The 22,013-nt window shown below is 39.5% G+C and overlaps 2 protein-coding genes across 5 annotated transcripts; one reads left to right on the top strand and one right to left on the bottom strand.

Annotated features, from left to right (window-relative positions):
- Positions 1 to 2,858: 2,858 nt before the first annotated feature.
- On the bottom strand, positions 2,859 to 20,834 carry sec23a (Sec23 homolog A, coat complex II component). Of its 4 annotated transcripts, none has more exons than XM_053633112.1 (20): positions 20,817 to 20,834; positions 19,098 to 19,340; positions 17,967 to 18,024; positions 17,782 to 17,868; positions 16,663 to 16,899; positions 16,294 to 16,373; positions 15,911 to 16,055; positions 15,211 to 15,369; positions 14,947 to 15,062; positions 14,581 to 14,704; positions 14,414 to 14,494; positions 14,166 to 14,255; positions 7,303 to 7,409; positions 6,752 to 6,905; positions 6,551 to 6,628; positions 6,292 to 6,453; positions 5,366 to 5,452; positions 4,968 to 5,123; positions 4,494 to 4,559; positions 2,859 to 3,614 (listed from the first exon to the last, which is right to left on the bottom strand). In XM_053633112.1, exons 2-20 carry the CDS (start codon positions 19,316 to 19,318, stop codon positions 3,525 to 3,527), a joined length of 2,298 nt encoding a protein of 765 aa, XP_053489087.1. In that variant the 5' UTR covers positions 19,319 to 19,340; positions 20,817 to 20,834; the 3' UTR covers positions 2,859 to 3,524. The 4 variants fall into 4 exon arrangements, with proteins under 4 accessions (XP_053489087.1, XP_053489086.1, XP_053489084.1 ...); XM_053633111.1 differs by lacking the exon at positions 20,817 to 20,834 and adding an exon at positions 20,693 to 20,808; XM_053633109.1 differs by lacking the exon at positions 20,817 to 20,834 and adding an exon at positions 20,299 to 20,790.
- On the top strand, positions 8,459 to 10,105 carry LOC128612738 (adenosine receptor A3). The gene is made up of 2 exons (XM_053633113.1): positions 8,459 to 9,443; positions 9,941 to 10,105. Exons 1-2 carry the CDS (start codon positions 8,750 to 8,752, stop codon positions 10,096 to 10,098), a joined length of 852 nt encoding a protein of 283 aa, XP_053489088.1. The 5' UTR covers positions 8,459 to 8,749; the 3' UTR covers positions 10,099 to 10,105.
- Positions 20,835 to 22,013: the final 1,179 nt, after the last annotated feature.

The following is a 22,013-nucleotide window of genomic DNA, read 5'->3' as shown; positions in this document are numbered from 1 at the left end:
TAACTAATACCATGTCCACCACCTATTCTTTTTTCTTTGGTGGTTTAGTTCATTAAATTAAATTTTCATGATTTGCAAGTCATAGAGTTGTAACCAATCTCTTTCACTGGTTCACTGATATGCCTTATTGTAAAAACTTTGTTTTGAATTTCTAATCATCTATACTTAAAGCACATTGAGATATTCCACTGAAAATTAATTGTTGTATAAATAATCTAACCAAACTCTGGCAGTAAATCCCTGTCAGTGATCTCTCAGTGATATTGTTATAATCCTAACAATACCTAGACCACTTGACACAAGTACTACTCCACCTCTCATTAAACATATTTTGTCCCACTCAGTGTGATAACTGAGAAGCACGTCGAAGCGATTCTGGTTCACTGGTGATGCTGCTTTAACTGCTTTAGTCCTGAATTATATTTCAAGGAATACGAAAATATTCTCTCCCAACTGAAACAAAAAGAAAAGCTATGTCAAAATGCATTTGATTGATTATACTGTGGCTCCGCCTTTAATGCAATCATCCCTTCTAAACTTACAACCAAGCTTCACAACCTTGGTCTATCCACCACCACGTGCAACTGGAAGGCCCCAGACAGTCTGCCAAGTATATCTCCCACACTCCCATCATGAACAGAGGTAGCTCCTAGGTTTGTGTCCTCAGCCTGATGCTCTTCACACTCTACCCATGACTGTGTTGCTACCCATGTGGATAACATCATAAAAATGTGCTGATGATACAACAGTCATTGGCCTGATCACAGGGAATGAAGAGACAAAAGCGAGGTGGCAGACCTGGTGTGAGAACAACAATCTCATCCTAAACATCAGCAATACCAAAGAGATGGTTATAGACCCGAGGAGAGTGAAGGGACATCACAAGTCCGTGCTGATTGGAGGGTCTGAAGTAACTACAAGTTCCTGGGTGTCTATATCAGTGAGGACTATGAAAACACAGCAGAGGCTGTATTTCCTGAGATCGCTGAGGAAATTCGGCATGTTACTGGTGATCCTCAAGAGCTATAAGAGTACAGTGGAGTGCATTCTAACCTGCTGCATTGCATGTGGTTTGGTAACTGCACTACAGAAGACAATAAATCATTAGAGTGAGTGATCAGGACAGCCCATAAAATCATAGGAACAGATGTACTGAAGGACATCTACACCAGGAGAGTCTGCAGATGGGCTAAAAGTGTCACCCTGCCCACTCACTGTTCACACTTATGAAGACTTGTAAATGGTACAGGTGCATTACAGCCAGAACATCCAGACTCACGGACAGCCTGCGCCTCCAGCCTGTCAGACTCATTAACAACAGCCACCACTACCACTTCCACCTACATCTTCCCCAGACACAATGAATGTATAAAAAGCATGTATACCAGGTCCACCTTAATAAATAATTTGCATATTACCACTATTACACAATACCTCGTGTAAATACCTTTATTCAGCAGAATACACTTCTATCAACCTCTATTATTTATACCAGTAGTTTTTACACTCATATTTCTTCTTCCACTCATCCTGCACTACATCAACACTGCTATAATTTTTTAATTGTATCCTTATACTCTTATACATTGTTTTTAAATGTTACTTTACTGCCTTTATTATTCTTTTCTACTGCATCACCCATGAAGAGATTGCAAACTACAAATCTCATTGTACAAAGAACCTTGTGCATCTTGTATATTACCCACTCATATATTTTAATCGCCCCCATAAATGATTATAAATCTAAAGTAAGGTTTATCACTGTTTAAAAGATTTAATATCCATTCCAGTGAGTGCTAGGTCTAAATGACAGAATTATTACAATTACACTGATGATGATGCTTTCAATAACATTGTAAATAAAATTAATTTCAAGGAAACCAGGTCCTAAAACGTACCTATAAAAAAATTAAATGGTTGTTCATGAACAATTTTTCATACATTAATTCTTAGTTGGTGCAAGTCTGGATAAATCTATTTCATGGTAGAGGATATAAAAAATGTAAATGTCTGGAACTTGTGTCTAAATAGCTTGAGCTCTATGCATTATTTTAAAACTAGAATTATAAAATACACAGATTTTAACTTGTCACCTTTGCTAAACATTCTTTTTGTGACTGCTCAAAGAATATTGATATTATCCCCACTTTTCACTTCACTATATACTAGGCATCAAGTGTGTTTAAATTAGTCAGCGTTTTTGCTGATTCTAAATATTCTTCTTAAGAAATTCTAAAATTTTATTTCATTTATGATCAATCCAATACTTTCCTCCAAGGCTACTGTGAAGTGCATTTATATTTCCTAGATCCTACTGATAATCAATGTTATGAGGCCACAGACTTCTGAACTCAGATTTATGCCTAAAAAACACAAGCACTATATTGGAGGCCACATAAATTGCAGGTATTATAGCATTCAACAGCTTTTCCTTAAACCAAATGACTCATCGCATTAACCCTGCTTTAATCAGTACTACGTTAGTGGTGTAGTTTAAAAGATCCAGATGCTCTATCCAAATGCAGACTTAATTAGGGTGCGGAATCCTGAAAAGTTTACAATAAAGCAAATAACCGCATTGGAATTATAATTTACATATGATTACCATTTACAGAACAGGAAATACTGTAAATAACAGCTCCGATAAACTCAGGAACTGAGGAAAAAAGGGAGAATGTTAAAACTTTTAAGTGGGGATATATGTATTAGGAAACATGACCCTAGGATCAAAACCAAGATATTACAATAGTTTCTGTCTACAGCTGAGTGTGTTTGGAGAGAGAGAAGGAGCACAAGGGAATAACTGTCCCTGCTGTGCTACCACATAGTTTTTATTAATTAAGACTAAAGAGCAGGTGTGACATTAGGACAGTTTTATTAGAAACATCAGGTAAATAATTCTATAATACTATGGATAACAAGCATAAATATCAAACCATCACAAAAAGGCTGTTTTCATACTCCACAAGCCAGCATTGTTTACGGCTGGGATTTTTCATTTCCGCACTACAAGGAGATGTGATTGGGGGGGGTAAAAAAAAAAAAAAAAAAAAAAAAAGAGATTACATGACACTCAAGATGATCTTCAGCTGGTGACTTGAGGCAACACACACTTGTAGAATAGGCTACAGTGACACTGCTTCTGTATTTCTTGGTAGTTTTTGGGAAAAGAGATGCATCTGCTATAATAATTCCACTGCAGGGGAATAGAGTTTATCATTCTTAACTGGACAGAGACCCTGTTGTAGTTTAGCAGGGCTTCTTAACACCAAGCCTTGTAATCTACCTCAATTTATAGTCTGAAGCATAACCAACTTCAAACACAGAGGATGCAATTGATCTTTTAATTACCAAGCCAGTCATTCGTTAAATTAGGCATGCTGGGAGTAAGGAGAACTTCATTTGTGCAGTGTTTGTGTTCACAACATAAAACAGATTAGAAGTCAGATTAGGAGACCTCCTAGAGATGTTACTTTGAGGACGTAGAAATGGTGATTGGTGCATGTGTGTGTGTGAGAAAGCGCTTAGGCAGCGCTGGATACTGCCAGCTTCTTCAGGTGATCCATAAACACCTGCAAACTCACGTCGTCTGTTAGGATGGGTGCACCGGACTCCTGCACACAGAAAGGTAAATATTTAGGTATAAAAACCTAAGAAAGTCACTGCAGTAATGAGCAATTAATTTAATAGCCAAAAAAAAAATCTGTAATCCTGCATAGTTGTTAGTGCATATGTGTGTGTATTAATTTAGTTACATTGCCAGTTTAACGTTTATACAGGCTTTACACACAGGTTAAGACCAATCACTTTACACTGAAAGGCAATGTAATTATGTTATACATGTGTATTTTGTTCCCCTAGGAACAATATTAACTTTATTACAATGTTTCATAAATATAAAATGTACCCTATATGACCTGTATAATAAATGTGCATAAGCTCTGAACCTACACTACCGGTCAAAAGTTTAGACGCACTCATTCTTACTTTTCTCCCCCACATTTTAGAATAATAATAAAAAAAAAAGTCATCAAAACTCTGGAGTAACACAAATCGAACTATGGGAATTATGTTGTGATAAAAAAATCCAAAATAAATCAAAATAATTTAATATTTTAGCATCTACAAAAGTAGACACTCTTTTTGCCTAGAATTTCCAGAAATGTATTCTTGGCATTTTCTCAACCGATTTCTTGAGGAATCTCCCCGAGATGCTTTTTAAACAGCATTAAGCAGTTCCTACCGATGCTGGACACTTATTGGCTGCTTTTTGGAATATTTCACTCCAAGTCATCCATTTAAAAATATTTATTTTTTTGTAAATGAAATGTTTTTATTTCAAACATTTTATCATAAACCTTCAGCTCAAAAGATTTTTAAGATCATGAGAAACATTTCAGTCAAGTGTCTCCAAACTTTTGACCGGTAGTGTACATTGGAAGACAAGCATCTAGTACACTGAAAACACTGACTGTGGTCACTCATGCACTTACCTGGCCCCAGGCATACATGTTGTTGTGGGTCTGAGAGGGGTTGACTTTGGACAGCAAGAACCGTGCCTGATGGAGAAGAAAGAAGGGGGAAAAAAAAAGAAAAAAATATCAGCATTGTGCTGTAGGTAGTGCCATGATTTCAATCTGAGCCCTAAGGTGCATTAAACATGGACATTACTGCATAACATTGCAGACACTGATTGAGCCATTACACTCTAGACTGATTATGAACCATTAAGATGCTCTTTAAAATTGCACCCTCTCTGCAAACCTCCAGAGCATGAGTTCTATAGAGCAATCATCCAAATTTTCTTCAAACTTGGACTTCATTTGCATCTGAGAAATTGACTTAATTTCTTATACAGTTGCATGTACAGTTCCTACAGCTTCCTAATAGGAGGAAGTACTAAATGTAGAAAGGAACAAGTTTTCATTCAATCAGAAGAACCAAGTTCTCTGGCTATGAAGGTTTACCTGGCTGCCCCCATGCTCAGTGTCAATGTAACGAGGCATGGGGAAGCGTGTTTGCAGGATCTCCTGAGCGTCGTCTACTGGAGCTTGCAGGAGGTGCCGGAAGTTTTCATACTCGGGCATGTCCTGGTAGCCAGCTTTTCTCCACTGAGCTACTGTCTACAGGGAAAAAGACAACACTGCTATATGTAGCACTTTAAAGGCACAGGTGTAACAAAGCTCTTCTTATGATTATAATATAATTATTAGGAATTTCAATTTCTCGATCGGATAGCTTCTCCTCTGACGCACCACACATGCTGGAATAAATAATCAACCCTTTACTCACAATCGAGGCTAGTACATAGCCAATAATGTCTGTATAACCAGCAAAGACTAATCAGCAAAAAGATTCCGCTTACCTCTCCATGGTAGATGAGGATCTGGAAGAATGTGTCCATCAGGAGGATTCGGTCTGGCAGAATGCTGCTGCTGTCCAACAGCACCGGCTACATGTAAACAATAATTTCAATAAAGAATAAATGTTTTTGTTTTCCTATCGTACAGTCATAGGCCGCTTGGTGCATGTCCTTTATAAAATGTGCCTAGTGGGTCAAGATACTTCTATTTCTATTTTCTACACATTCTATTTGTCTGACTGACTCATTTGACAAAAGAGTGTTACCCCCCGTCTCTCCTCACTTCTGGCTATGCACAACATGTGGCACAGCTGGACAGATACCAAACACACAACACATCACAGTATTATAAGCAATGTTTTAAAACACAGTGCATCACTCGGGATCCTTCAACCTGCCGGTACTGAGAGATTTTTCCGGCAGCTCAAACTGTGAAAATTACACACTTTGGCAGGAACAGGAACCAGGGATAGCAATTATTCTCGCTTACACACACGCACAGACACATATATACTTGCACAGAATCTCCAACTAAGGTTTCAAAATCGATACAAATCTCTGGGATACACAGAAGAAAATAAATCATCTTTGGTAATGGAAAACAGAGTTTACTAATTAAACACAAGTACAGCTTGCTAGGATATGATAAGAGGCACCTGGCAATAATCTGTTGGGTCATGGGAGTTAAGGTTTATGATCATTATGACAGTGCATTTCAGAGGCACTACAGACTACCTCATATTAGAATATGTAATGGATTATGCTGGATAATGATATAACAGTAAAGATAGTGCATAACTCACCAGTATAGATAGTTAAGTAGATCACCACCATATATCATCTCTAATTAAGTGACTAAGTCTAGGAGTAAATTACAATCTACACAAACCACACATGTAAAAGTCAACCGTGAATAAGTATGTGACTACCTCTGGGGGGCCGTTGAAGGAGTATGCATACAGAATTGGCTGAATCATGATGAGCGACTGAGTCAGATCCTGCCTCATAAAATGGTGTCTGTAGTAGGAGCTCTCATCGGGACTGTTGTTGAATACTTGTAGGAATGGAGACCTCCTCAGATGGAACATAAACTGTTAAGACAGAAAAAGTCCGAATGAAACTTCAGTATACCAGAGGCAAGATCTGGGATATAAACCACAAAGTGAGAGTCAGAGGGTTAGTTCTTACCTGAGGATACAGAGAGAAGGTCTCAGAGAAACGGAACGAGTTAGGGTCATCTTTGTGGTAATCTCCAAATTTCTGACACTGAAACAAACAGTAAATGGACGGTTATGAAATCGCTGGGTAAAAATTTGTGGAGAGAGTAAAATCTATTTCTTTTTAAGCTTTCTGATTCACGAGTGATCTAAGTTGACAGACTCTTCTCACCAGACGGATAAGCTGCCTATCCAGCCAGCGCAGGACATCTGGTCCCTCTTCTGATTCAGCTCTATAGACGGCCAGACGGGCCATGAGGATGGCAGAAGCCTCCTGATCAAATGATGCAGAGATGTTCTGAATCTGTGTCTGAGCATCCGCCCAGCTGAAGAAAGACAAGGAGAAAATCACAACGCTGTCCTCTGCACACTTATTCGACACTCTAAGCCACACTGATTCACATACTGCTGTTTGAATCTTAAATAAGTAAACAAATGTGGATGCTGAGATAAACGAAGGTCAATGATTACCAGGAAAACGATTCTTAATAGAAAATTTACGGCCATTTGACCCAAGATACTTTTCAGAAACAATACCGCATGCTAAAAGTAGAGGGCTGAAATTAACCAAAACCATTAGAATATACACATTGGGTTGTACTCTAACTTCTATAATAAAACTGTAAACAAAGCCCCAGTTGCAAAAGATAACATCAGTTCACTAAATCTGTAGTTTAGCTGCTGTAACAGCTGAAGTGAATGAATACAAAAAGAGGAACTAACTTCCTGGCGACGGTGGTGACTCGGATACGTCTCTGTCCACTGGAGTGCTGGTACTGGGTCACGTATTGTATGGCACCTCGACCTCCCTGGGGGATTGGAGCATTGTGCTGTAAAACAAGACAAAAACACTTTTTCAAACAACCCACATGACATTGACACCAGGTGTGTCCTATACTACATAGCCTATACATATAAAACAATCAAGATGTGTTGTACTACAAAACAGTCTGGCAAAAGTGCAATAGACACTAATGTTCCAAGTATCATATTAACAGGTCCAAATAAATCATCCCACATAACTGTGGACAGTTATTGATTTCAAAAGGCCCATAGCAGTTCTAACTACTTTTTGATCAAAGAACCACACATCCCTTCAATGATGTTAGCACGACATGCAACGCAGAAAACAATTCAGAGTTGGCAGTCAGAAGCAACGGCTTTCTGTAATGCTAGAAGCAATGTTTTAGACCAAATACATGGCAAACTGCCAGCGTCTCAATTACATGACTCTTCTGCTACCACAACACTGCCAAATGCAGTTTCAGTTTGCCGTTGATTATTAGCCAACAAACACCAAATGAATCTTGTAACTGTATTTGACAGGACCAAAACGTTTTTGTAACCACAAATGATCATTCATTTTCAATCTTTGTGTGATCATTCAGAGAAGGAAAAACAAAGTATTATGCCCCAGCACATCAGTAGTCAATAAGTTATTGCAAAAGTCATTGACAATCTGGGAAGAAGAATAAGCCAAACAATCATAAGCAAAGTCACGTAAATAAAAAAGCACAAACAGAATATAATTGGAAATGAGACTTAAGCTTAGAGAATTTTGCTGAGCAATAATTAATCATTAAGTCTTAAACCGCTTTAGAGTCATGCTTCTTGCCAATTACCCTAACAACACTTGTGTGCAGGAAGGCTCATTAACTTGCCAGTCAGTAGATACAGCAGTAAGAGGATATTAAATCTGGAGCTTCTTGTTTACAGAACAGCCTAGTGCCAGTCACTTGCCACAGCCTTTATCCACTGAAGCCATCCTCTTTGAAAATGTTAAAAACGTGTGGCTGTTCACATAGTTTTGCTACTTAAAGTGGCTTTGTGTGCAACGTTAGAGAAGACAGGTAGAGAAAAGGACTGCTAAGCTGACGCTCCCCACAGAGATTAGTGTGCTGAGAAAGTTAATGACTGCATTGGATCATCCAATCATGAGGCGCAGCATGATGTCCACACCTGCATAACAGCCACCATCGCTCTCTAGAGCTTAGACACGGTGTGGGATAACTTGATCGTAAAACATTACTCTTTGGAGAAGTCGAACACAATGGTTGGGATTCGTGGTGCTGCAAACGAGGTGCAAGTGACACAGGTTCGTCGTTGTAAATGCCTGTCTTGAGACATCTATGTGAATGCAGAAGGACGGAGTGACTTCTAGCTTAGCAGGATGCAGTGGATAGAGGTGGCATACGCAGCTCTGATGATTAGTTCCAGTTTGTGCTCCGTGTGTGGGAACACTGTACTGCTTCTCCTGCTGCTGTCTGACAGAAGCCTGCAGACGGAGACATGGACTCTGACACTCAGTTTCAGCCTGAGTGATCTGGCACTCGGCCTCTCCACCGTCCCTTTCGGAGCCCATAACAGCCTGTTCCGGCCAGAGGGATACGCCAGCTCGAGTGCGCTGTGCCAGGGCAGCGCCTTTCTTTTCCTGTTGCTCCAGTTGGCCTCAGTCCACTCACTCACCTGGGCCACCATCGACAAGTTCACGGAGATCTGCTTCGCTCTTAGCTATGCACGAATCTTCAATGCCCGCAGAACCAGAGTGATCCTCACCATCATTTGGGTCTATTCACTCTTGAACGCATCTCTGCCGTTGCTGGGCTTTGGAAGCTACAGCTACAGCAGCAGCAGGTTTCTCTGTGCTCCCAGTTTTGAGCCTGCCAACACTGGCTTCAATATGCTCGTCATAGTAGTGGGAATCATTGTGCCCATTTTGGCAATGTGCTCCATGTATGGATACATAGTGTACATAGCCAGGAATCAAGTACGACGAGGGACATTTGTTTGCAACGAACACCACTGTTTTTATGTTCCTGACAATAATTATTTCAAGAGCTCCATTGTCATGGTGACAACCACAGGTAAGCTGCATGAGAACCATGAGACAAGATTACTGCAAAATGCTGATTTATTGGTGGTGTTTGATCATTGGCAGAATGCTATCCATTGTTCTCTCAAGCTTATTACTGCTTCCTTACCCACATTCAGTCGAGGATAAATCTTTTCAAAATGTCATTAGTATCTCTTTTGGACATTTAATGTCTACTCTCATTCACTGCTCCTAGTCATTAGTCAAAGATGATAAAAGTCAGAAATTAAGATACATTCACCAAATAAGTTGATTGGTGAGTTCACTGCTCCTTAACTTTTTTTTTTATAATACAATTCTAAGCTAGCAAAAACAGTAAATAAGTGTACAGTAAAAGGCTAACAAGAACACAAACAAGATTACTAAAAAAAACAAAATTATCACACAGGCAATAAGGTAGCACATCAGTAATATACGATCCCACTGATTAAAATGTACTATCCTGCTCTTAATGATTAACCGAATCACATGATCTGTGTACGTCAATAGTGTGTCTGCTCATTTGCTGGCTGCCATACATCACCATCTGCTTCTATGAGACTCTGACAGGAAGAGAGAGCCCTCAACCCGCCTCCGCTATAGCCACGTGGCTAGTGCTCTTCACCTCCACACTCAACCCGTGGATCAACTCCATGTCCCAGACGTAAGCATTGGAGTCACTTAAGCCCAGGCTGGTGACAGTGTCTCATTTTGTATGAAAAAGAACCGTGGTAAATGCTTAAATCTGGTGGGCAGTATGACACAGACTTCAATGGGGTGAACGCTATGTAAAGATTACAAATGACTTTTTATTTTTTTACTTTTAGCTCGCCGCTCTTTATCTTTAATTAACTTTAGGGAATGGAAAATAAATGCCTTAAGTAATTGCTCGTCATAGTTTTCACAGAACTGAAGTGCTCTCACACACGACAGCTTCTCTGCTTGCCTCTTTGTGTGTGTGTGTGTGTGTTACATGACACCTTGTGCCGACACTGTTCTGTACGCTCAGGTCACCTGGTGTGCTCTATTAAATACACTGTTTAAATGCCATAGCCTGAGTGTTGAGAAGTGACAGAAGCATGATATTTTGCTAGGCATGATATTTGCCCATCGCAATGACACACAGTGCTCGGTCCCAAGCATGTTCAACAAATGCAGCTCAACAGCTGCTCTTTAAAAAAATATATATTTATGACAGGTAAAATAAAAGCGATATTAATGCAAGATATCACATCACCCAACATTTAAAAGTTCAATTATCTCAGAGCTCGAAATTAACGTTTTTACTTGGTAGCACTGGTGACCCCAACTTTAAAACGTTAGGAGCACCAGGAAAAATTTAGTAGCACCCATACCCATATACATTACCAGATTTTGTTTATTTAAAAATAAACACCACCACTTGCACTTAAAATGTGTGGAGTCAGTGGTGAACAGTGTTACCTGAAACCTCTGTCCCACAGGCTTTACAGTGAACGCAGTGCATTGAGCCATTTTAATAGCGGAGACACTCGAAGTCTTTCAGCCTCTTTCTCTGAAAACTGTAATGCCTGGTTCACACCGCACGCGGCGCAGGAGCAGAGCGGAATTTGGAGCGCAAGTGACGCATGTGTTTTCACACCAGCGTTTCACATGCAGAAACTACAGGCTCACATGCAGAAAGGTTCTCAGGTTCCATAATTAATTTTCATGGAAAGCAAACCAAAAAATATACAACAGCTATTGTGAGTGGGCTGTCGAGGAGTTTTGTTAATTTGATGGTTATGTAATATAACATTTACATAACGGGAAGGAGCATGTTTACAATTCACGTGTGACGAAAACTCAACCCACTATTTTTTGCCAAGGATGCCAATGTATCCTTCTAGAATCTCTGAGAGTGCATTTTGGATTTTAACTTGATATCGAGCTTGATTAGGGCATCTTGAAGAAATGGGTACTAGCATTATAATAGAAAACAGTTTTATTGCAGTACCTCCAAGCCAAAAATAACACTTCTCAATCATGATTAGTGTATATTAAATGTAAAATGTATTACTCTACAAATATATGCTTTTCTCTGCAATATATATATTATATATGTATATATATACTTTTCTTGTGTCAACTCATCTTCATTTAAGTCTTTCAACCATGTGCTGCAGCATGCTTCGTCTTCAACCAGCCCAAAAGAACCCATGTCACACCCCTCTTCATCTCCCTCCACTGGCTTCCTGTAGCCGCCCGCATCAAATTCAAGGCCTTGATGCTCACGTACAAGACCTTGTCTGGAGCAGCACCGTCCTACCACCACAATCTCCTTGAGGCTTACGTTCCTTCACGCAATCTGCGATCAGTTAACAACCGATGATTAGTAGTGCCTACTCAGCGTGGCTCATGGTCCCTTTCCAGAACATTCACACTAACTGTCCCTCAGTGGTGGAATGAACTTCCAACCTCAATCCGCAGAATCTGTCACTATTTTCAAAAAACAACTAAAGACCCACCTCTTCCATGAACACTTAACTAACTCCTAAAATGCCAACCCCCACATTATTTATATTTAAATAAATAAAAATAAAAAAGCCCACTAACTCTGGCAACTACACCTCTACTCTGTGCAATTTGCTTTTCTAGAACTCAATTATAAATATTGCATGGTAGCACTACTTGTATTGTCCTCTGCTTGATATCGCTTTGCTTGCATTTCCTCATTTGTAAGTTGCTTTGGATAAAAGCGTCTGCTAAATGAATAAATGTAAATGTACTGGCTCTTTAATTCAGCGTGAGCAGCTCAGCAAAAAATAAACTTGATGCTGAAACTCCCGCTTCACTGCTGCTCCTAAAAGCACTCATTTGTTAACATGCACACCAAAAAAAATCTGTGTTCTTTTCATCTAAAGATGAATTTTAATTGGTTATGTAACGCTGGATAGAACAGTGGACCGGTCACTGTATCAGCTCACAGCAGGCACATACTGTGCAGTAATTAGCGAACGTTTGTAGAGAAATGAAAACAGGTTGCACCTCAACAATTAGTTGCACTCGCAAAAATGCTCCAAAATATATTTTGAAGTCATACAGATAAAATTTTGGGAGCGTAGGCGACCAACATGGTCGCAATTTCGAGCCTTGTATCTTTATGTGTGGGAATGCTATGAATTGCATGAAATTAGCCAGAAATTTAATTTTTTTTTCTAAATCAGCGGTAGAGAGATTTTACAGTCACTGGGGGCTGTTGCCACAGTAGCTTGGTTTTCCATTACTGGGCACAGGCATACAGTCATTTATATGTCAATAGTCTCTACATAAAATGCTACATGTTAAATGAATGTGATGCTAGAACATTCTGTGACTGGAGTGTGAATGTACATGTGGGTGGTTAATCATGACCTTGTTCTTTTTAGGAGGTACAGAGTCGCCCTGCGCAGGAGTGTCAATAAAATCCGACAATGTGCACGCAAGAACTCCTTCTCCACAAGTACAGCAATTTGCAGAGAGAGTCACAACTGTCCCTGCTCAGTGTCCAGTGCACCTCAAGCACTACAAGCACACACTGACCCTGTGAATGAGCCCGAAGAGAGCTGAGCATGCTTTTCTTACCGCAGGCTGCTGCGTGTATGCAAGACCATGCAAAGAAGGTGCTACAGAAAATGAATAAAATTAACACCTTTTCATGGGAACCACAGTAACTAACTGGGCTTTGGAGCCAGACGACAAGCACACACATGCATATTTAATGACCTGAGCTGTACAGTGAACAGTTCCTTCTGAAACAGCTCTTACAGAGAGAAACGCTTTTTTTGTAAAAGAATACTGAATGAACTTTTAATTTTACTGTTTTAATATATATATTTAAATGAACTGTCAAGTGTTCTGAATGAGAAGTAAGACTAATTGGTGCTCTTCAGTTAGAAATGTTTTACCAACTGAGCGAAATTATTAAAAAAATAAGAAGACTGTTTTTTTTTTGGTCATGAAAAGTAGTCTGCCTGATACATGAATTTCCAGACATACTATACCGCAAAACAATAAATAAAATATCAGTCGATTCCATTTCAGCAGCTTGAGCAAATATTCATGTTTCTGGATAGGATCTGCCCTCTAGTGGATGAGCTTAACATAACATGTAATAACCTTAATGACTGCACTGCTTTTAAAGGATCATGAAACCCCCACTTCCAGCTCAAGTTTACCTCAAAATCTTTTTGAAAAATGCAACTTAAATGGATGTGGATGGCTGGGAGAAGAAGGGAGGGGAATGGGCATGACAGGGGAGGAAGAGTCTGTCATAGGAAAGTGCCAACTGCTGTCATGAATAATTAAGAGACAGCATCTTCTCATAGGATAAGAACACGCCGTCTCATGAATAATTATGAGCCACCGGCATGTCATAGAAGTAGTATAGTACTCCAAGTATGTAGATTTTAAACCCGCAAGAGGAAAATAGTGGAAAAAAAAGCTCAAAATTAACCAGTTTTGTCCTACACTTAAAATTAACGGATGCTAACGTTGTCTTTTATGATGCGACACAAACACCTCTGTTAAAATCTCAGAAAATGTACTTATATTTCATGACTCTTTAAATCTCATATAAGCCTATTTTTTTAAATGTACTCAGAGGCATCTAACTTGCAGGTGTAGCTCTGGATCCAACCCGTCATTTCTTACTAGATGAACTTACAGGAAACAAGACTTTACATAATACTAGAAGTACATGGTCTAGTGATAGGAGTGAGACCAATAACACGCATACCTGATTGACAACTTCAAAGTAAACTGCCAGCGTGGTGTTGGGGTCCAGACCACAGATCTTCCATTGGCAGGTACCGCCTGTTCCAATTTCCTGGAATAAGTGACAAGAGGATAGGTCAGAAGTAATTCAGAGTGCTTCAGTAACAATTGAAGATCTGACATCGACCAAGAAGGCAAGAATATATCAACTTGCAGTTTTGATCAAACAGTATTGTTGTACATCGGATGCATGACTAAAGTCCAACTCACATTTTCTGACACGCAAGGTCCCTTGGCGTTCAGGGAGACACATGGTCCAATTGCTCCAGATATCTTAATCTCTCTTGATGTCTGAAATATAAATGGTGGTTATTCATGTTGACTACTTTTATAAGACATGAAAAAAAAACTGATAGGAAAGCAAGCTAAGACTGTACCTTAATCTCTAGAGTTCCTGCAAAGGCCATTTTAAAAGATCCCTGCACATCCTTATTGAAAATCCTCTGGAAGGTTTGCTTGAACAGAGACGTGTTGAAGGAATCTGCCATCACCATATAACCCCTGCAACAAAAGAGTGATTCTTACCATGTTAATGAAAGCCACAACACATAGCTCCACAAAGCATTTCATGTGTGAAAACAGATTTTCAGAAATTATATTCACACCATGACCTTTTGTGAAATTGATAACTGTGACATGAATTTTATTTGGAAAATGTAAAACCGCTACAACTGTCCACCATTTTACGATCAGTTATAACAGACATATTAACCCAATTATAATATTATATGCTGCACGCTCACGCTGTGTAGTTGGTGCAACACTTCATCTCTGCCAATCCTGTCTGGTCCAGGGCACAGGCATAAATGTCAATGATGTGACCATTGGCTGCAGCTCGGTTTGCCAAGGCTTCATAGTGCTACAAGAACATAATGGCACGTTAAGCTCTCAATTCTAATCATCCACCAGAGAGCCAAGATTTGATTGAGATCATCAATGCTTATATCTTGCAAATGGTAACAAAGAGCTACAGCTGTCAGTCCCAAATGGTGATTCAGGCAACTCACTTTAGTGGCTTTTTTCATGAATTTCGCATTGTCTTTCTCTATGTCGTGCCAGGAACGGATGGGTGTCTTCAGCTCATCTCCAACCACCATGCCCGGGCCCTGGGTGGCTGGGCCACCAATAAAGGTCATTATTCGAGCCCCTGTATTGGGGAATGTGCACTAGAGAGAGAGAGAGAGAGAGAGGGAGGGAGGGGTAAAACGTCACAGAAACGTAAAAAACAATTACTTAATGACAAATTATACTTATAATTTACGTATGGCAAAATGAATCCATGTTAATTAATTGATCATATTAATTGTCAAACACCATATTCTTAAGAAAAGTACTTAACCTTCCATGCTCCAGGGGGCCGTATCATGGCCAGCCCTGCACTCTGACCCTAGCTTTCTATCAAGCTGGGATGTATGAAGAGAATAATTTCACTACACTACGAAGTATATGTGACAAACAACTGCTTCTCCAAGATTAAGTACAAACATTTTGAACAGCTCATTAGCTGCTTCCATCTGATCCTAACTAAAAATTTTTTTACATAATAAACAAAAATATACTTAAAATGATACCCATAGCTTTATATAAAAAAAAGAAAGAAAAAAAAGCATATTGTGACATAATTTACAATACTGACATTATCGCTCAGCCCTAGATGACATGAGTAGTGCTAAGAGCTGTTATTACAGGCTACAGAATGACACTTACCTCTAACAGTCCAACAGCAATAGATAGTGCTACTCCTAATGATCTGAGGGGCCGTTTACCCTGGGTGACAGGCCAAGGGTCTTTCTGCAGCTCTCCCAGGAGATCAGTCAAGTTCATATCAATCTTCTGTACTGGCTGTAGGAATCTGAGCACAAGACCATCCATCTACATGTAAATTTATACCATGCTATAAGCCAATAAATCTTGTGCACTAATACAGTGACTGCTAAAGTTCAGAAATTAACTGCAGATTAATGAGATTCTAGTTTAGCCTTAGCCTACTAAGACGTGTTCAAAGCTCTGACAAGCCCAGAAATTATTCTTTGGTTTATGTGACAGCTAGATAAAATAATGTCCACCTCATAAGTGAAAAATGTAGATACCTGTTAGGAGGAGGAGCTTGGGGTTGCTGTGGTCCACGGCCTGGTTGTGCCACAGTTTGTTTGCTCAGACCAAGCATCTCCTGCACACAACATGATCCAGAACACTGAGAACCATTCTACCAAGATCTCAAAACCCTCAACCTAAAACTGTTTGCATGGTCTGTACTGTTCATTTAAAAATACGTATATATCAGGGTTTCTATTCTCCCAGTCCACAAGATACCTGAAAGAGGTATTCAGTGATTTAGTGGATTAGATAAATGAAGATTAAATACTCAATGAGTAAGGATAAACTGAGACAAAGTATATTTTCTAAAAGATCATTATCTATCAAACTAATATCTTCATTTAAAGAGAAGAAGCAGTTACCTGTAGCTGCTTTGCACTGAGGTCTTTGGTTCCTCTGAATACATAGCTTTTAGAGATGCCCTCACAACCCAGCTCATGCACCTGCACCATCCGTCCAAATGTGATGAGACCCACCAAGGCTGTGGGGGGCAGCAGGCTCAGAGACATCTGCAGAGATTCCTTCAGAGCCTGCAGGTCCTCATCTTCCATACATGTGTCTACCACATACAGAAAGTTCAGGGGCATCTGAGGACCTCTCTGTGGATGCAAAAGTGGTAAGTGCTTTGTAAGCATTCTGTTTAAATGCTTTTATAATTTATGGCTTACATCTTTCCTTGCACATCTAAATCCTAAACACTGTCAAATGGCTCATACTGGGTGGCTGTCAAACTCAAAGATAAAGAGTAACTAGTGATTTTCTTGTAAAAATGATCACAAATTTTATCATCTCCTCTTCTAGTTGGGGGGTGGACTTAGATGCAGGTCGAGGACCACAACGTCAACCTATTCTGGGAGCAGAGCTTATTTAATTCCCACACTATCAAAACAACTCTGTTCTTGTCGATCTGCTGAAAGCACTATAATCAGTCATACAGTACATGTATAGGCTTAGAGGCTAGGTAGTGGTGGGAGGTAGGCTATATGAGAAACAGTATGGATTTTTAAATCTTGTTTCTACCATAGTAGCGAAAGACTACAAAGGCAATTCCTCATTCCGATAAAAGTAGGCTTTCCCCTTCAACATGAATTAAGGTGTGCACTGGCCAGTGACGCAGATGGCGTTTGAATACAAGGGTGTGACAACAGGAATCAAGCCTGTGAAGCTGCTCTTTAAATAGAAATGACGCCAGCAGTCACGTCAGTCTGAGAAAGTTTACAAACAGTCAGTGCTCAGCAGTCATCACCACTAGGCTATTGATATGCATGGCATGTCAGAAATGTATTGTGACATCCAAAAGCTCAGATCAACACAGTTGCCAGGCATTGTTTACCTTATTCTGTGCATTTACATTTGATTTGTATGCGATTTATCTTACACAGGTTCGATCAGACACCCTAGCTTAGTTAAAGATGTGCTTACTATTTTACAGATTTAAAATGTATATATGCATTAGCTGTAAGCCAATAGGACAAATTTACCTGGACTACATATTCAATGGTGGAGAACTGTGGAAGCAGTTCAGCTGGCTGGTTCACCTCTGATATTCCAGCGTAGGTTGGGGGAAACTAGACAGGATTTACATTAAAAAATGTCAATTTGAAAAACAGCAGCCTCCAAAAATTTAACTTTTGATGCAATCACTGTTTAATATCAAAACCCTTACCTGGTTTCTCTGATAACAGAAATTGCAAGCCCACAGTTTTGCTCTGTAATCCACTTGGCTGAGTGAGAGAGAAAGCACATTTTTTTTTTAAATAAGTGAACATTTTTTTTTAAAAGTAGTAATTGTTTTGACTATTTCAGAGAGCAACAACCTAGTCATGAGTAGTATTTTTGAGTGGCGAAGTGGTTACTTGTGGAGCCCCAGTGCTTTAATACAGTGGTTCCCAAACTTTTCCAGGGTAAGGCCCCCGAAATGGCATTGAAATTTGACCGAGGCCCCTTTTGCAACATGTCTTTAAAACACATTGAAAATACAGACTTCTGAATATAGCCCTCTTTTTTTATTAATAATTACATCTTACATCTTTACATTCCATTACATTAGGAATTGATTGTGTGTGTGTGCGCGTGTGTGTGTGGTTGTCTGAGAGTGAGAAAGAGAAACATACATTTATTTATTTTTCAAACCAAATTCTTGAGGCCCCCCAGGCCATGGCCCCCACTTTGAAAACCACTGCTTTAATAAACAGGGTAGATATTGCGCTATGGGAACCTCACATATGCCTGAGGAAAGAGACTCCAACGTAACCTTAAAAATGTCACAGTGTAAAAGATAAATCTGAGTATTTCACAAGCCGAATACACGCTACAACATAACTTGTTCTTTGTGCTGAACTTTTGTGGGCTTATGACACACGAACACACAAAAAAAAAGTATGACATACTTTTTTTTTCCATCTCTCAGGACAGAGAAAGCAAATGCTACAACTTTTATGTTTTAGTCTTCTTCAATCGTACAGATATCAAAAAGTATCAGTGTCTCACTGACTTACAGTGTATTATGTATCACAGAACTGTCAGTATCATTAAACCACACAGACAACGTATCATGTTTTGACAGTTTATGTTACTCTGTGGTCCCCAGTACATGATCGGAGACGCAGGGCTGCCCTTGTAAAGTTGTGACTGGTCTATCCTTTAGACAAACAGGGTGTGCCAGTGGCACATTTGTTTTCCCATATCAGGACACCTTATGAATGTTTAAAAAGAACAGGCAGTTGGTGGACAGATTTCCTTATGTGAACCCATTAGAATAAGCAGACGAGACAACGAGGACACACTCCTTACTCACCATAGTGGATTGAGTACAGCCCGGCAGGTAGCACGGCTACACAGCACTGGTTCATACTGTATAGGTGGGAGATCCGGACGCTCTTTCAGTGGGGTAAAGAGAGAAGCCACAGGCACTACCATACGCGTGGCCTCCAGTCGACTGGAGGGCCAAACGTTCCAGCTGAAACGCACTCCATCGCGGTCTTCATTCTGCTGAATGAACTCTGGGAAGGTTGTCATTGCACCCTCTAGGAACGATGTGCTGCGAGGAAAGGGTACATAAGAATACAGAATTGAAGCAGCAACAATAATACTAAGTTAATGTGAAAAGGCCACACAGATATATTGCCTTCACAAGCATTACAGCAGCTTTATCACATATGTGTGATAAAGGTTTGCTGAAAAAGAGAGGGCTTATATAAAATGACAGAGAACATAAACTGGACTTCCGCTTACGTCACATGGACAACCGAGCAGAACTTTCAACTCTGACGCAACGCAAATATCTTGTTGGATGTTTGTTGCTGTTGTTTCATCCAAAAGGTGATTTCACAGTTCATTATCAAAACACACACACACACACACACACACACACACACACATAAAGGTTGTTCTGCTAATGTAACGTTATTATCTACAAATCAAAAATATCTACAACACCTTTCCTATGTGCCTCAACTGGAAAAGTACACGTCTATCAAAAACTTTCTAAAAATCAGTCATTATTAGCAGACTTGTCTTTCACTGCAATTATTAACAGACTTTTATAAATTGACATGAATACGAAAACGACGGAGAGGCAGGTCCATGTTTTAAACTGGGTCATTCATTAGAAATGCCAACGCTGCTAACTGGCTACATTCGCGACGTTAACACCGCTAGACAGCTAAACACAATATAAACCTGTTATTTGGCTAGCTATGTGAAACCAAATTGATATTTTAAAAAAAAAATAACCACACATATACTTGGTAAATACACCGTCAGCTACGTTACCACATCAACACGTCCTAGACATTTTCGCAAGCGAGAGAACCGGATTAGGGTAAGGAGGCGATCTGAAACACAACCGATACTGACTTATTTTAGCTAGCCGATAAAAAAAAACTACAGAGTGCTTTTACTTAAAACAACCAGTCTAATACCTCACAGAATCATATTTAGTCAACATCCATATATAACACGCCAGCAGTGATTATTTCATCAAATAATGAACATACCTAAAAGTAGGTTCTCTGAGGTGCTCGGGCGGACTCTACTGACGCGCTGACGTAGCAAACATGGCTGAAGCAGCGCTGCCACGTCATTACAGGGCTGCAGGGGAGGAGCTACTACTGCCTGCCTCACCTCCAGCCCGAGTTAACCCCTTCACTCCCTGCGCCATTACAACACTTATCATATTACACCACCCGAGACGTGGTGTCCATCAGAATGCAAACATTCATTCATCCACTCTTCTTTATCCTGCTCAGGTTGGTGCTGGAGCCAAACCCTATCCCGGGGACACTGGGTGTTTACAGGAATACATCCTGGATCAGACACCAGTCCGTTGCCGGGCATCTTGAACACATATATTTACATTTGGAGGCCATTTTGAGGAGCTAATCCACCTACCAGCATGTGTTCAGGGGGTAGGAAAAAAACAGAAAACCCAGAGAAACCCTATGGGAACACCACACAGAGAGTAACCCAAGCTCAGGATCAAAGCCAGGAGCTGTATGGTGGTAACACTACTTACTGGCATAAAGCTGGCTTGACGTTGGACGTTCGATATTCGCGGATATGCGGAAATTAAGGGACCGTCTCTAAAGTTACATACGTCATTGTTATACACGTTTCTAACTTCAATAGCATTTGATGGGAATGACTTACAGTCATATAACCAACTGTAAAGTGTTCATCTAGGTGTCAGCAATGATGCACACCTTTTAGAGTTTTGATATTTAATAAAATAAACTATTAAATCATATATAAAATTTGCCATGTATTTTATTACTGCATGGGGTCATACACAAAATATACCATCATTTAAAGCTCAATAGCATTTGAAGGGAATGACTTACAGTCACACAACCAACTGGAAAGTGTTCGACTAGGTGTCAGGTATGACGCACATCTTTTAGATTTTTGATATTTAACCCTACAATGCATGAACCAAAAAAACCTTCACAAATACATAAAGGGGGTCAAAATGACCCGTACCGGAATATTGTTTTCTTCAAAAAATAGATGTCCTATTAATGAGATTATATATATATATATATATATATATATATATATATATATATATATATATATATATATAATGTGAGTCTGTGTGTGTGTGTGTGTGAACACTTTCCAGTTGGTTTTGTGATTGTACATCATTCCCTTCAAATGCTGTTGAGCTTTAAATTATGGCTATTTTGTGTATGAGCCCATTCTGTAGTGAAATACTTGGCGATATTTGCATATGATTTAATAGCTTATTTTGTTAAATATCAAAAATCTAAGAGGTGTGCATTAAAGCTGACACCTAGATGAACACTTTACAGTTGGTTATATGCCTGTAAGTCATTCCCTTCAAATGCTATTTAAGTTAGAAACGTGTATAACAATGTTGTATGTAACTTTAGAGATGGTCCCTTAATTTCCGCATATCTGCGAATGTCGAACGTCCAACGTCAAGTCAACTTTATGCCAGTACACTACCTACAAGATTCAAACAGCATCACTGAAGAAGAAAAAGAAAATGAACAGTTGATGCTTGGCAGCATTTCTTCTAATAAGGGCTTGTTTTAAATCTTTAAAATATATTTACTTACTTATTATATACTTAATATTTATATTATTTCACTTACACTCACTGAGCACTTTATCAGGAACACTATAATAATACTGGGTAGGGTTTCCCTTTGCTCTCAAAACAGCTAAGTTCTTCCTAGCAGAGATTCCA

Source organism: Ictalurus furcatus, chromosome 9, assembly GCF_023375685.1.
Source record: "Ictalurus furcatus strain D&B chromosome 9, Billie_1.0, whole genome shotgun sequence".
NCBI classification, from domain to species: Eukaryota; Metazoa; Chordata; class Actinopteri; order Siluriformes; family Ictaluridae; genus Ictalurus; species Ictalurus furcatus.
This window is presented reverse-complemented; position numbering and strand designations above follow the sequence as displayed.

Bases quoted from the DNA above. Each gene is read 5' to 3' on its own strand.
- LOC128612738 (XM_053633113.1), top strand. From the start codon at position 8,750: ATGCAGTGGATAGAGGTGGCATACGCAGCTCTGATGATTAGTTCCAGT. The intron at 9,444-9,940 runs GTAAGCTGCATG...GTACGTCAATAG, and splicing joins TGTCATGGTGACAACCACAG to TGTGTCTGCTCATTTGCTGG.
- sec23a (XM_053633112.1), bottom strand. From the start codon at position 19,318: ATGACAACCTTCCCAGAGTTCATTCAGCAGAATGAAGACCGCGATGGA. The intron at 18,025-19,097 runs GTGAGTAAGGAG...TCTCTCACTCAG, and splicing joins GCTGTACTCAATCCACTATG to CCAAGTGGATTACAGAGCAA. The intron at 7,410-14,165 runs GTATGCGTGTTA...CTTGTTTTACAG, and splicing joins ACTTTGAAGTTGTCAATCAG to CACAATGCTCCAATCCCCCA.